A 16,572-nucleotide genomic window follows, 5' to 3' on the forward strand; every position below is an offset into this window, starting at 1 on the left:
ATAAGTGCAGAACACAAAAATCTTGCAACATTTTTGATTAAGGCAGGCACATGGTCTATACAAAAAATGTGAGACTCGAATTTGCTTTTCGATTTTCCTCATTCGTAATATTATCCCCTTAGACATATCGGTTAATATCAATCCCAAGATGTTTAACAGATTTTCGTGACATTTCAACTGCAATTGTTATCAGCCGAATACCATTTCTATATTTAAGATATTGCAGAATTTGACACGAAAAGAATGATCAACACTTGATTGCAAGAAAGCGGTAAACAAAGATTAAGAATAATATTACTGACCCAAATTAGGGATCTAAGCAAAATTCGACGTACTGGTGGTTGACCAGCGGTTACAGGTGGGTAAACCTGCGTTCCATTGTTTAGAACAATAGAAACCGGCTCCAACCGGACGGAACCGCCCGGTCGAGTTTTGATTTCATCCTTAACTTATTGCCCATTTGGGTCAATGAAAATAAATAAAATTTCTTACTCTTATTATTCTCATTCGCTTGATCTCTTTGTTTAGGTCCAATATGTACTGTTTTACTTGGATATAATAGCCCACGTTGCCTGATCATGACAGGTAGTTTTATAGCCAGTGTATCGTTGTTAATCACCGCTATGTTTGTAGAGAATTACGTCCATCTTCTTGTTGCATTCACATTTGCAGGTAAGCAATACATTTAACATGTTTAAGATGATCTGATTGTTCCGCTTGGAAAAACTTAATTCAAGCTTGTTTAAGGGTGGGGTATGAACGTTTGGACAGTATTTATTGTGGGACATTAGAGCACATCAGACATATCGAATTGCATTCTGAATACGAAGAATGTCCTTGTAGGTGGGATGAAAAGCCGACGATCAATTGAAAATTTTGATTTCGTATTGAAGATATGGATTTTTCCCCAAAACACCAAAATAAATTATGTCTTTTGAGGGAAAAAATCCATATCTTCAATACGAAAGGTCATAATTTTAATTGATTCCATTTCAATTCACAGCTACATACACTTTAAGAATATGTCATTAGATTTATAAAATTTACTTCGAGGACTGTTATATATCAAAATGTGAAAAATATCAAATTTTGATAATTTGTCATAAAATTTGTATTGATATCTGAAAGACATTCTTCGTATTCAGAATGCAATTCGATATGTCTGATGTGCTCTCATGTCCCACAAAAAATACTGTCTAAACGCTCAAAACGCTTATTCCAGATCCCTTAATGCATTTACATTACCATGTTTCATGCGTGCTTGATTTTAAATATGCTCCATTGCTACTCAAAATGTGTTTTGCCTTCTCTGTTTCTTACGCCCTTATTGCTAAGTACTCAAACATCCCTCTGAATCCATATGCCTGAGAATTATAAATCCTCATACATACTCAAATAATATTTTATGATGTGATAACGACACTTTAAATGTTTGATTATGTTCAACGAATTGAATTAAATTTTATTAAAAAATTTATTATTGAAGCAATCAAAATTTAAATATCCTCATACATACTGAAATTTTATGATGTGATAACGAAACTCTAAATGTTAGATTATGTTCAACGAAATGGATTAAATTTTATTTAAAAATTAAAAGCAATCCAAATTTTAATACCAAAGTAATCATAAAAATATAAAAGCTTAGGAAGTTTTATTTCATTGTAATACTTACAATAATAGTATTTTGATTTGATAACGAAACATTTAACTTTCTAGTATGGTTAACCAATACTTGATTAAGAGCGCTATGGGAAAGCGGTTGAAAGGTACTAGGTATTGAGTTGCCAAATAATTACTCATTTTTGGTCATCAAAAAAAGATAAAACATAACAAATAAGATAAACTATTGTTAATTTTGTGTTTTATTTACTTTACTGATGAAAAAGAAAACTTTACAGAGTGGTAAGACGGTTCATAATTATGTATATTATTACCACAATTACATTCAGTAACATTTTGCCAACTTTGTGTTGCAATGTACCAGGTGATGATAGTTCCGATTTGTGAATATGTTTTTCAAATTATCGTTTCATGTCAAATTGAAGATATATTATTATCATTATTATTTTCACTGACATTTTACTTGCTGACTTGTAATTTACCCTGTACAATTCTGTATCTTATAATCATGCAAGAGTTTGTGTATTAAGACATCTATGGGAAAACCCCTATGGTTGCACTAACAACATCTTTTATCAAAACTCTTTATGTCAGTACGTTGCAATAATGAATTTATGGCAAGGTCTATTATTAGATCATTGGGGAAATCCTGGATGGTTTACTATAAAACAGGATGTAAACAAGAAATCTGAACAGACTTGTATCAATGTGATTATAATGTTTGGTAGATGTAGCTCGCTCTCAAAAATGAGAGCAATAATAATTAAGCTTAGGGAGTGTTACAAAGTGTGGCCATCAGGCCATGGAGATTTCCTCCAGTGCTACAAGTTCAGCCTTTGAGCAAGGAAGACAGGGATGGATCTCGCCGCTCGCGAATGCTTTGATTTTGCGGGTCACGCCAGAAGAGCAGATGCCGTTGTGACAGCCTGAAATCATTATTATTATTTCGAAACTACAAAGATGGACCAAATTAGGATTTAGTGTCTACTACTGATTAAGTTGGACTTTATGCAAAAGTTTAAATTATTATCATCTGGATACAGATCTGATAGCCTGTAAAAGCCCTTATTTAGCAGTCAAGTTAGCTCAATCGATAAGGCGTTCGACTATGGTGCGAGAGGTTGCGGGTTCGAACCCTGACGGTGCCTAGTTTGCTCTCGTGGAAAAATTGAGTTCGCTTGAAATTCCCCTGGACAAGGAACTCACTGCTTATTGTCTCGTTGTAACCCGTACGAAACTCGGGGAGCTGATCCTGGTTGCGAAGGTTATTTGTGGAATGCCTAGGGTGTGCGCTCTTGAAGCTGCAAAGTCCCTGAGTTGTTGTTAAATGGTTTATGGAATGATGTGGGGCCGTAGTGGTCAGCGACAACCTGTAAAGTGTGCTGAGGCTTGTGGATCAACGTCTAGGCGTTGTGCCTGTGCGTAGCGCACTATAAATCACTACGCTTTTTTTTTTTTTCTTTTTTTTTATATGACTGAGATTACGTAGCAGATTTCAGTTAGAAAGTGGCTGTAGGCTTTCTAATGGTTTTTTTATAGTTTATATCCTATGCCTTCAAAGAATGGTACCTATAAACTAGCCAATTTGCATAGTTTATTGTCACATATTTGAATTAAGATAAATACATGTCAGCCACCCGAAATATTGAGTTCAACAGGACTTTGTAAAGAACAAGAAGAAGACTCCCGAATAAGTAATAATTATTAGTGTGATTTTAAAGTAAAGACCTCACAAAAAGCAACACATCCGTTATAAATACGTCTATAAATTCAGAACTATTATATCCTATTCACAATATTTTAACACAGGAAGACAGACAGATGGTGTATGTACGCGCATTCTGATATCACCATCCGTCCAATTTCGTGTAATAATTATTAACAACACAGCAGTATTTTAAAAAACAAAACTCCGAAAATTGCACTTACAGGAATCAATCAATGGTTAACACAATCATTATGGCATATAAAACCTGCCATTATCTTCGCGCTGGATTCACATCAATAGAATGTACCTTTAAATCCATGGTTTGTTATTATAAAATACTGCTTTGTTGTTAATATTGAACGACATTTGGCGAATGTGGTATCAAACAGTCAGCCGCCTGGACAACCAATTCTTTAGAAATGCTTAGTCGCGCTAAAAGTCGATCGATACATGTAAAAATTAGCACAATTCAGAGATACACATTTTTGCTATGAAATTAATTTTCTCGGTCAAATATAAAGCAATATTTTTTTCTTCAGTAATGTCAGTTAAAAACTTGGTGCTTGGATATACATTTTTTTAAATCCTGGTGTTAAAATTAAGCATCAAATTGTGTCTTTTAGTGTGATATTTTTGATTTTTATAGGCCTTGAATTCGCCTGCGAGCTTTTTACGGAATTCATGTTTTAGCGTCTCAAACTAACATAGTTTGCTAAAGAAAGATATTTCCCACCTCTGTAAAGCACATCGTGTGGTCTATATGTTATAGTTTTGTCAGAATTTCCGTTTTTGTTTTACCCTTTTTCCATTCATTCTCCGAAAATGTCAAACTAAGTAAAAGTAGGTAATGGTGAGTACTTTTATCTCGAGAGCAACCAGCAGAAATAGTCGATATTTCCTTCGTTGTTATCCAGGTCAATTTTTCATTGAAAGCAAATTGCCCGACCAGCGATTAAATCCCCAATTGGGTGTTCTGGTTAAACATGATCAGTAGGAGCGCTATAGGTCTGGGAATTTCTTTGCTATATTGAAGTTCTGGCAACACTATAGCCATGCCGGTATTCCTATTAAACCCAGGGATATCGATCCACAATGCTAGTACTAGCCTCAGATTTCACGTGTTGATTAATTTGAAATTTTTTCAGCCGACAGTGAAAGATGGTGAAATCAAAACGGGAATTCTGATAAAACTATGATATATCGCTCACGGTGATGTGCGTTAGAAAGTTGGGAAAAATCCTTCATTAGCGAACTATCTTACTTTGACAAGCTAAAAGGTTGATCCAAAAAAAGGCTCGCGGGCAGAGTTTAAGCCTATCAAAATCGAAAATCTTACACTAAATGACTAAATTTCACGCCTAAGTTTAACACTAGGATTTGAAAAAAATACAGTATCAAGCACTACAGTTTTTCCTGACATTTACTGAAACAATGAAAAGGATTGCTTTTCATTTGGCCGAGAAAAATAATTTTACAATGAAAAGGTGTAACGCAAAATTTAGCTCATTTCAACACCAAATTCGATCGTTTGTATTGCCTCATTAAATGACTGAGTGAGCCTTGCAGAACAAAAGAATCGGTTGTCCAGGTTGCTAACTGCAAAATGCGCGTACATAAACCACCTGTCTTCTATGTTAAAATATTGTGAATAATTCGATTAATAGCTCTGAAGCTATAGACGTGTTTGTAACGACTGTGTTACTTTTTGTGAAGTACGTATTTATGTTAATATACAGAATCATTGTCAATAATCATATTATACTATTCATGAAAGATTCATATTTTGTTAACTTCACAGTGTGTTTTGTTGTGCATCCTGAAGTAAATTTGCATAACAGGTGAATTGAGTCATTTACGACACTTAACAACCTGCTTTCTGTTTGTGTAAATAAAAGGCAGGAAAAGTAATCAAATACCCTGAACATTTTGACCCGTTTACAATTTGAAATACTGGATAAGCGCAACTAAGTACATCACAATATAATAACAAAATGTGAGACTAAAAATGATTAAAACATTTAGAACCGACCCAATTTCGGCATTTAGTGTAATCTGTAGTTATATATTTATACTAATTTTCGTTTCTGCCATTTTATTCCTATATCGATTAGGAATCGGACAGGGCTTGAGTGGCGTTCCGTGTATACTTCCAGTCACTTGGTATTTCAAGGAAAGATTTGCTCTAGCCAATGGTATTTCGGTTGTCGGTGGATCTGTCGGAATGATGGTCCTTCCTGTTCTGACACAACACTTAATACACGCATATGGCTTTCGTGGTGCTATACTACTACTAAGTGGCCTGAGTTTTCACGGGTGTATTGCAGGGTCGCTAATGCGAAGCCCTAAACAGACCCAGGACACATTTGCCAAGTATTCCAAACTACATGAATCAAACAACCAACCAACTTCAAATACAACAAACAACGAGAACCCAAATGCAGCCAGCAAATGCGATTTTCTTGTGTCATTTTTAAAACAAATTTGGGGACATTTTAACTCCGGAATATTCGTTGATGTGCCAAAGTTTACCGTATTTCAAGCAATATTTGCATTATATTCTATTGGTTACACTACATGGATAGTTTACCTGGTTCCACATGCAGTTAATAAAATATTTTACCAAACAAAGCAGTGTTTCTATCTACAATCGGTGGGTTTGGAACTGTCATTGGTCGTGTTGGCTACGGTCCACTTGTTGACTACAATATCATATCAGGCACCCGGTTATTTGCTATCCTGTCGTTTTTATGCGCTATTACGTTTATATTGGATCCTTTGACACAGTCATTTACGGTAATGTGTTTCTTGGCTTTCGTTGCCGGTGTTTCTATTGGTGCTCGATATCCAATATCGATAACGATGACAAAGAATCTTGTGGATGAAGATCAATTTGTATCTGCGATGGGATGGACTCATTTCTTTACAGGATTGGGGAAAACCATTGGTGGACCATTGACGGGTAAGTTGTGGCAGTGATATCGTTATGAATTCGGCAGACGGCCGAGTCCGGATTCGGCTTTTGGTAAATTTATTTTTGGCATGCATTGCTTTTGAATTAAAGAACAAGGGATCAATGCCTTACCTTTGACCGTACTGTGAGTCACCGTTAGCTAACCCTGTATGCCGCCCTCTTTTGAATACTTACTATGCTGTTATCATCTGATCTCCGTTAAAAAAATTGATATGCTGCCCTCTATTATGTATAGCATTGATCCCTTGTCTCAAATTCAAAAGTGATGAATGCCGAATTCATAACGATATAAACGTATGATAACGTAGTGGCCTAACCAGATTTTCGGAACCGGGGGCAACTTTTAAATCTACCGACGGAAAAAAATTGCCGACGGAAGTTGTGAATTGTTGACCCGATTTTTTGTTGTTGACTAGTGCGCTCCTCGAAAATCTAAAAAGTCGGGGTAGAGGTGCGTTCGGTTAAAACTTTTTTCAAACTTTAATCATGAACCGACGGCAATGATGACCGGAACCGGTCGCCCCCCCACCCCCCGGCTACGCAACTGTGATAGCACATTATAATTCAATCAACAAACTGTGCGGATTAGGGTGATTCACAAAAAATGAAATTGGTATTTTTCAACGGGACACCCCCTCATTTTGTTCATTTTGGTAATAAAATTATACCTGCAAAATATGAAAAAATTCAAAAAGTTTAGGGGTGCTACCGGTCAATGAACTTTTGTACACAAAGTCAATGGGATTTTTTTGTCAAAATTTCAAACGCTTATTTCAGGGCCTAAAAAGTCTACCAGGCTTGCAAAACTGAAGTAAATGTTCAATGATATACCTAACTTTGTGAAAACATGGGTTTTTACCAAATTAAAGTTCATAGTTGACTGTAATAATAAAAAATGTTTCAAAAGTGACAGAGGGAGTGTAGCTCAAGAAAAGAATACCCTTGGATATCCCCTGGAATCCCACCAGGCACCCCAAATTTATACCTTATTGAACTGAACTGTTGATAAAAAAAAAAGATTAAAATTCTTTACATATTAGTTTACCCCAATGGTGATACCAGCTTTTGAAATCTTATGTAATAGTAACTATCAAAATCCATACATCTGTATCAGGGGTGGTCATTATGGCCATACCTGATGAAGATTTGTATTGTTTGAATTGAATGACCACAGGAAGGATTAGATTCACCATGGTTGAAAAGAAATGTATATAAATTGGGGTCACAACATTGGATAGTGGCCAGTTCAAAACTACACCTTGTGCAAGGTACTTGTGACAAGAGCTAGAGTGGCTAAGACACATTTACTACTGGATTACACATTAAACATTACACTACACTTACATAAAATTACAAACCTACACACATTCAACACTTGAATAACATAATTTACAGTTACAAACCTACATACATTTCAATCATTTAGAAAAAAAAGAACTAGAGCCCCATAAACACAACTTTATATTAGCCAAGTACCATAATATTTTGGCTGTTCCAGCGACTGCCTTGCCCCAAATGTAACAGTTTTCACAAAAATGCAATTTTCTGGAAAGCGGGTTAACATTTTTACAATTTTCTTTAGCATTTATTTTAAGGACACTACTCACACTATGATCAAATATTTTTGGCACAATCAGGGAAAATTAACATGGCTTTTTTGTGTTGTAAAGAAAATGGCTCATAAATCCCATTGACTTTGTGTACAAAAGTTCATTGACCGGTAGCACCCCTAAACTTTTTTGAATTTTTTCATATTTTGCAGGTATGATTTTATTATCAAAATGAACAAAATGAGGGGGTGTCCTGTTGAAAATACCAATTTCATTTTTTTGTGAATAACCCTAGTGCGGATATCGAATTTCTGCAAATTTTAAAATGGCGAAAGCGTCGTTGCGTTACATTATGTGCACATTCTGGGCCAATAAAAAAAATTGAATATACATGACGTTTTTTGATGTAATTCACTAATTTGTGTCTGAGAAAATCATACAAACTATTTTGATTTGTTTACAGGTTGGCTTGCAGACAGTACAGGCAATTACAGAATTGCTTTCTTGCTCGTTGGTGGTATAGATTTGGTCAATGCTGCAATTTTGTTTGCGATAGAAATCATCCAAGGCTGTAGCTACCAGTAGTGTTTTAATAGAATCATTTTGGCTATTCCAGAAATTAAACGCACCCCCCTAAAGAAGACATGGGATTCCCAACATTTTTCACCATTTTTTGCTCTGGGAATTCCCCAAAACAAATATTGGTCATTATTTTCACAACCCTAAAGAAGACATGGGAATTTCCAAGAAAAAGACACCTTTTTATTTTAGGCTTAGGAATTCCCAAAAATTTCGGCAAAAATTTGCCTGTCTCCTTTAGGGGCACTGGGAATTCCCAATTTTTTTGGATACAATTTTGGTCTGGGAATTCCCAACAATTTATGGTACAAACTTGCATGCCTTCTTTAGGGGTGCTATTAATTTCTGAATAGCCCATTGTCTGCCATTGTTAACAATATTTGTTTTCCGTATACGATTAAGAGAATAGAAATAGCACTCCACATGAAACTGATTTTGGACAGTTAGGCCCGCTACAGACTTTTTGTCTTCTTATTTAATCTATTCGCATTAAATTTCCAGTAATATTAACTTCTAACTAATATTTGATGACGAAAAAATTGATAATATATTTCCACCAGACATTCTACATACCAAACATATTATCAATTTTAAGTCATCAAACATTCGTTAAAACTAAAATATTACTGGAAATATAATGGGAATAGATTAAATAACGAAGATATGTTGCATCGAATATACCCTCAGACGGAGGCGTACAAAATCGCAACCTCGCAATTAGTTATCAAATCCACAGGTAGGCCTACAATGGAAGTATATTACGTTTAGTATAATTAATTTAAGGCCGTTAGCGTTCATTTTAATTTTTCAAGACATTAACCCTAATTAATTTTGCAGATTAAAATGAGCAAAAAACATTATACTTCTATTCTGCTTGTACTACATAATGTACCCAGTTTTAGCTAGACAGTCCTTATAGTTACTTGGCAAATTAACTTTGCATAATTGGCCGTATGTAATTTACATCTTTGTCCTAGCTTTCAGTTTTCCGCTTAGCTAACTCCGGCACAATTGGAGTTAGCAGAGCCAAACGGCGCCAACGGCAACGAAGTGGTACGAAGAAGGTACATTATTTAGTTATTTATTCAGATTTATTTATTCTGATTGGTATATACACATTAGTTTTGAATAGCCTACTTCTTCCTAATGGATTATTGCATATAATTTAAGACCTTGTCAATAATAGGCATGAATCATTGGTAGTGTATAGGCTAAATAATAATTAACATTCCCTTATCATAATCTTGATTCACTTGGAGAGGAACGGTGTTTTTTGTACAAAAGTCTGGTTATTCTTGTACACACTACTTGTTAAAACAATTTCACGTGATTTCTAACTACTGTCAATCATGATTTAAGCCAACAATTTTATATAAATATGAAGCTTCACTTGATAATAATGAATAAAATGCGACCACATCCTTTTTAAGGCATCAAATTGAATACTATATGAGTTATTTCAATTAGGCTGGTGGCATCATCATACAAATTAAGTGGACCTTATGTATTGGTATGTAAATCTGGTTCATAATTTCTTGGAAGCAATCATATTATACATAATGGTTTTTCCCAAGAAACTTAACATTTTTCACAATGTCCTGTTCATAAAAATGAGCCAAAATTACACACAGGATTACTTAAATTCTCTACTCGAAACACATGTCAGTAACCAAGTAATTGTTCAACTGACACAACAGCAAAATGTGCTGACACGTACAGCTTCCTGGACCACATTCTCAGGCGATTAATTGGCATCCAGCAAAAGAAATCTGTGATAATGCGTACAAGGTCCTTACACAGGTGATAATTTGAGAGTAAGTGGAATAGTGTGGAAGGGGCTGCTTCTGTTTTTCACACACTTTCTCCAAGAAACAGGTCTTGTTCCACACTATTCCACTTACTAACAGAATTCTTGTTAAACCTGGGTCTAAAGCTGAGTACTAAGGTCGCAAAAGCCGGGTTTACCTTAAACCTGGCTGGGGTATGTTTAACCACTGCACTTCGTGACATTTGCAACTGAAAAAGAACTGAAAATTTATTTAAAAGGATATTTTTCAAGAAGAAAAGGATATTTTTCAAGAAGAATTGTGACCAGAGTTTGAAATCTGAGGTACTCACGGCACAGGGCATTAGCATTGGACCACGTCATGACAACAAAGGTAAGAAACATCGGCTTATTCGTGACATATTGATACTGTTTTACCACTTTAAGCCCCTATATATTATTTAATATTATGGAAATCTTCACTCAATATTGGTGACGATTTTAGGCTGTGGCATTGTTTTTAATAATCAATCATAGGAATCGATTAGGCCTAGGGGTTACTTAACAAATAGCCTACATGTATGCCAATATGTACACATGGTACATGTATACCGCGTACAAGATTAGCATATAGCGGGACATGGGAGACTTTGCGGACAAATGGCTATATCAATGTGGTTCGTCGTTTGTCGTTCGTCACATGATTCGATATAGGGCGTATTTCTATTGGTTCGTTTCCGTCTGTACAAATATATTAATTAATTAACCTGGTGACGATGTCCACTACTCTATTTATGTGCATATCGCATGCAAGAGGACCAATAGAAAGCTATATGACTTCCAATATAGGCTGCTTTAAATTGACTTTATTCAAGTTATAGTAAATATTCCCCTTATCATTATAGTAACTTTCAGTTTCGAGGGCGCACTGCAATTTAAGGTGTTTACGGTTGAGGGCGTTAAAACAAGAAAAGTCTCACAGGTCAACCTATGTTGAGTTTTTGATTATTTGGCATCTAAATCATATAGTTCCACCTGATATTAGTGGCGTTTAACTGTGAGAGTTCTGAATATGAGAAAATTCCACGCGAAATTAGCCATTGATGTCACTTCTTCCTAAATAGATTAATCGGTGACGGCAAAAATAGAGAAAAGGTTTTGCCGAGGAAAAAAAAAGAAATCCATGACGGATTTCGGAACTCATTACAGTGGGGTTAGGTCTAAGGTATGCGGATAAGAGTTATAACTGTTTTACTGTGTATTAATCATTCATGAAAGGAGGATTATCAAGTTGTCTTAGGGATGAAATGAATTTGTACTAAAACAATAGAAACCGGACGGAAATGCGGGCGAAACCAGCGGTGAACCGCCAGTCGAGTTTGATTTCATCCCTTATTTACTGTCACTTGGATTGGTATAATGTTTGTGTCACAAGCTTGCTTCCTCTATTTCAGGCTGTTGTATTTTGGCGTTTTCATCGCAGGTTGGTATCGTAAGTTGTTTCCCACCTTTTCTACAGAAATAAAGGTATAAAGAAATGAACCACAAAATGCAAAATCCCCGCTCTTATAATAATTGAATTATTATTATTATCTTTAAGACACTCACACCAATTACTGTAATAATAGTATTAAAAGTAGCAGTAACATCAGCAATAATAGCAATAGCAATATAAATTATTTCAATAACAATAACAACAATGATAATAATAATAATAATAATAATAATAATGATAATACTACTACTACTACTACTAATAATAATAATAATAATAATAATAATACTAATAATAATAATATAAATTATAACACTAATGATAATAATAATAATAATAATAATAATAATAATAATGATGATGATGATGATGATGATGATGATGATGATGATGATGATGATGATGATGATGATGATAATGATGATGATGATGATAATGATAATAATAATAATAATAATAATAATAATAATAATAGTGCAGCGTGTTCTGCATTAGCTTGGTGTTACTTGGTGCGTGTACATATTTTAACTCGCGCGATCAAAGTATACGCAAGAAACAACACTAAGCCAACGCAGTACACCTTGAACTTGAAAGCTAGTGCCGCTGACTGGAGGTAGGGATATAGACTATATACGCAATATAATTCTGGTAGGAACACTCCGCCAGAATTCAGCAAAGTTTAGCTGTGAAACGACAACTTAACAAAATAAATAAACACATGACAACAATAAATGACGACAATAAATACCTAAGAAACGTTGCAAGCAGCATATCGTTAACCTCCCTATGATCCTTGGCTCGTGATAAGCACCGTGAAATTTCACTGACCAAGCATGTTACCACAACAGTAGTTATCGTTGTAAAGGTTGCATACCATGCAAAAGATAGCTACACATGAAAAATAGTAAACGGGGAATGTTAAGGGATGTCACAACATTATGTCTTATATGATAAAAAAAATTATCAAACACGAATCACGTGATTTTATTTGAAACAAACTCATGTTGACCATAAAAGCGAATTAATACAACCATCTCTCAACCCCGGGCTCTCAACACGCGATATTCAAAATTCCCAGACGCCAAAAGTTGCCCAGTGCAATGACGTCCCAGTAATACAATGAAGGCTGACAACAATTGAGCACAAGTAACCCCCAAGTAACCATGACGTCATTTTGAATATCGCGTGTTGGGAACTGGCTGTTTGTATTCGTATTATCTGATTATGGTCAATATGAGTTTGTTTGAAAGAAAACCACGTGATTCGTGCTTGATAGTTTTTTTCTAACATATAAGGCAGATTAAACACAAATTAAATTGTTTATCGACCACTTGCAAATCATCCTTATCTTTTTATCTTTTATTGAAACCTACAAACAGAAGCTTCTATTGTTTTTCGTAACAGATGCCAACGGGTTTTTTTTTGTTTTTGTTTTTTGTTTTTAGGAATTTGCAAATACTGTGGTTACGTGGATAGTAATAATAATATTGACTGAAAAATTATATCTATACATGTCAACTTATCAAGCATCACGATTGAAAGGATTCAAGGAATCTATTGTATGAAGATGTAATAATTATTATACCTTATAAAGCGGTAAGGCATCGTCAAGGTTGTCCGCATTGACTCTAGTTCCGATAATAAGCCACATGCCCAAAATCATGCCACTCAGTAAACCAATTAAAGCGCCTCTGTGTATAAGAACAAAATACAATTTAAACCCTAAGCATACATTTATTTTTAAACAATTTACCACCCCAGCTTACAAATCGACAATATAATAAAACCCCAGACCTTACAGCCACAATCCCCGGCCACAATATTATTTACGATTTCGGTACAAGTTAATTGCTCATCCCGAAATGATGAGTTATAACGTAGTTTTCAACAAATCAAAATGTTGGTAAACAGCGCCATGTATATCCATACTTACATTTTCCATTACACTCCCGATTTTTAAAGGGCCTTTAGATTTGATGCTTAACAGAATCGGGACATAACTTTGAATATTAGTTTCTCGGATCGTGCAAAGTATTCTATTTATTTGTTTCATTCTTTGTACATCCGGGAAACATTTTGCAGACAAATTCTTATAATGATATTTATGAGTTGTGTCACAATTTTCTTAGCTTGACCACCATTTTAAACGTGAAACTGGATTGTTAGTATACAGCCACCTTCGACTATTTATTAATACGCACGTGAGATGGGCACGGCATACCAAGATCAGCAAGCGTGACTAAATCCTCCTCCCATTGGATAGGAACTCGTTAGATAAATTAAAGTCATATTATAACATTTGCTGAGGAAGACGCCATCACTGAATTTTTAAAATTCCCTTTTTTTTTACACGATTAAATTGTACTTTATTAAACCAATATACCCTGCAAAAATCCCCACAAAAATCCGAGATTTTGAATAAAACGCCGGAACCGGCGCTTTATTATTACGATGGAATTATTCGTCGAACGCATACACGATGTTCATAACACACAGTACGTACACGGCGTGCGGGACGGTGATATACACAACAAAGGGTCGTACCACAACACGACCGAAGGAGTGGTACGTATTGGCGACATGTGCGCTGGTAGTAAATTCCAATTTTCTTTGCTTTGCCGTAGTTGTTCGGCTCAAAAATAAAAGGGGATATATCTAACAGTAAAAGCTAACATTTTCTGGCAAAGAAATGATAATCTATTTTGTTTGAAAATGTTATAATATGGCTTTAATTGAATAGCAAAATTATTACACATAGGGGATTGCGAATTGATATGTTATCAAAAACAACATTTTGAAAGTATTTGCAGACTGAAAAAAATATCTATCGACAGAAACGTTTCCAACGTAATCACAAAGTTGAACAATTTTACTGCACAGTCTCGTGTTCTTTACCGCCTTGCGTTCAACTGTATAGGAAGATCACCCTCTATGTAGAAGGTCACTTCGAGACTCACTGTCTACAAGATGTTATGGCAGCGCGGAGATGGTCACATGCGTATTTATAAATATAGTGGAAGCATACTGATAAAGCGGGGGCTTTTGTTCTGAATTCGGGAACAAGCTTGTACAATTGAAGAGCTTGTTTCCAAACCATGTTAAGTCCACAAAAACATGTTTCTGATTTACCTATGCGATATTGCAATGGGTTGAGATGCTATAGGTATAGTAATTTCAGTTGGGTGCATCATTAAAAACAAACAGTGGAGGGATGCACAGTAACAATACTGTATGAGGCGTTTGATTCCAAAATGAGAACAATATTGTTAAGCATCATTGTTGTGGTAAATCATGGCTTTTTGATGGTACAACTCATTGTTGCTAATGTCAAACTTGTCAAAGTAATTGTGATTGTATCACACAAGTAAATGAGAAATACCTGGTTGTGGACTTAACATGGTTCGGAAACAAGCTCTTCAATTATACAAACAATCAAATAAACAAATATATAAAACAACATACAAATATGCGTTGTTCCTATCTAAACTATACCTTACCTGGCATTTGCTCTTCTCCAGAACATCCCAGTGATAAACACCCCTACAAGAGGACCACCGACGGATCCAAATAATCGGTAGATCATCGAAACAAGTGTGCCATAGTTGGTGGCGAGAAATGCTAAGCCAGTAGTTACAGCACCATAAACAAGAGCTGGTATGTCAATGGAGGTTTGTGAATGAAGAGGGTTGTTCAAAACATTAGACAGTTTGCGAAATGTGGTTCAAAAGCTCAAACTTCAATGTCTAAAGGATTATAGGGGATTATTTCTTAAAATCACTCTGTCATTAGAAATGAACGCGAAAATCTATAGTGAGCTGTAAATTATGAACGAAAAGAACAATAAGTTTCCAGATTTTCTCGTAGACTACAAAATTACCTTATGTATTATCTAGTTAAAAGACCAATTATCAGAAATCTAATTTGGATTGGGGAAAAACACACCACATGTTGTTAAGAATTTCTGATTGAATTAGGTTGAAATAGTTTTCTGTCCCAAACGTCAAGCTTGGTATAATACATTTAAATCTATAGTGAGCTGTAAATTATGAACGAAAATACGTCAATTTAAGAACAATAGTTTCAGGATTTTCTCATAGACTACAAAATTACCTTACATGTAAAAAGTTAAAAGACCAATTATCAGAAAATCTAAGTTGGATTGGGGAAAAACACACCACATGTTGTTAAGAATTTCTAATTGAATTAGGTTGAAATAGTTTTCTGTCCCAAACGTCAAGCTTTGTACAATACTTTTGTGTGTGCTCATGACGTACAAAATTCAGTTTGCGAAATGAAGTTTCGTAATAACTTACGAATAAATAAAGGACTGTTTTTACTGCAGCGAGCAGTGTAGCACACTTCTGGAAGAATATTGCTACAATACTGTCAGGGTGACTGGTCCTCTCGCGTATTGATTATGCAAACCCTTTGTTGCTGGGCGCACGTCTAGTAAATCTTTTACGCGTTTACAGCTATAGTTGGTCGAGACCAGCCCTTGGCTCTCAGTTAATGAGCGAATTCAGTCCAAAATCCTGTTATACATTTAGACATATATCCATGGTGACTGAAGCTCCTTTTTATTTGGTAGAGCTTATTTGTTTACAAAAAAGGAATCCCCTTGGTGTCAGACGCTGACTTTGTTCTCATGCCGACTATACCCGCCTGTCTACTATGAGATCTCACAAAAAGGTCGATTAATCTTCCTTTGCTGCGGTGCTCCTCGCATTTGGAATAACGTGCCCATAGAGATTAGGGGAGAGGGAAAGGGAGTGCCATGGAGTGGTAGTAAGGCATTATAGCTGAGAGTGCTAAATTAGAGAGGCGCTACTTCGATGTCATACGTCATCTGCCTTTTTTGGCAGACGCCACCGCAATAAAAAC

The 16,572-nt window shown here is 35.4% G+C and overlaps 2 protein-coding genes across 2 annotated transcripts in view; one reads left to right on the forward strand and one right to left on the reverse strand.

The window, feature by feature from the left end:
* The first annotated feature begins 591 nt into the window (after positions 1-591).
* LOC140144572 (monocarboxylate transporter 12-like) lies at positions 592-6,389 on the forward strand. Its single transcript, XM_072166392.1, is given in 3 exon segments — positions 592-672; positions 5,443-5,934; positions 5,937-6,389. Coding segments are annotated over 3 exon segments (912 nt in total). The 5' UTR covers positions 592-623; the 3' UTR covers positions 6,308-6,389.
* A 4,997-nt stretch (positions 6,390-11,386) lies between these two features.
* Positions 11,387-16,572, reverse strand: part of LOC140144576 (sodium-dependent multivitamin transporter-like) — a 36,825-nt gene continuing 31,639 nt past the window's right edge. The window contains exons 13-16 of the mRNA XM_072166395.1: positions 15,189-15,342; positions 13,277-13,382; positions 12,440-12,579; positions 11,387-11,709 (exon numbers count right to left, since the gene is read on the reverse strand). Of these exons, the coding sequence (XP_072022496.1) occupies positions 11,625-11,709; positions 12,440-12,579; positions 13,277-13,382; positions 15,189-15,342 (485 nt within the window). The 3' untranslated portion in view covers positions 11,387-11,624. The remainder of the gene's footprint in view (positions 11,710-12,439; positions 12,580-13,276; positions 13,383-15,188; positions 15,343-16,572) is intronic.

This window comes from Amphiura filiformis, unplaced genomic scaffold, assembly GCF_039555335.1.
Source record: "Amphiura filiformis unplaced genomic scaffold, Afil_fr2py scaffold_64, whole genome shotgun sequence".
Lineage (NCBI taxonomy): Eukaryota > Metazoa > Echinodermata > Ophiuroidea > Amphilepidida > Amphiuridae > Amphiura > Amphiura filiformis.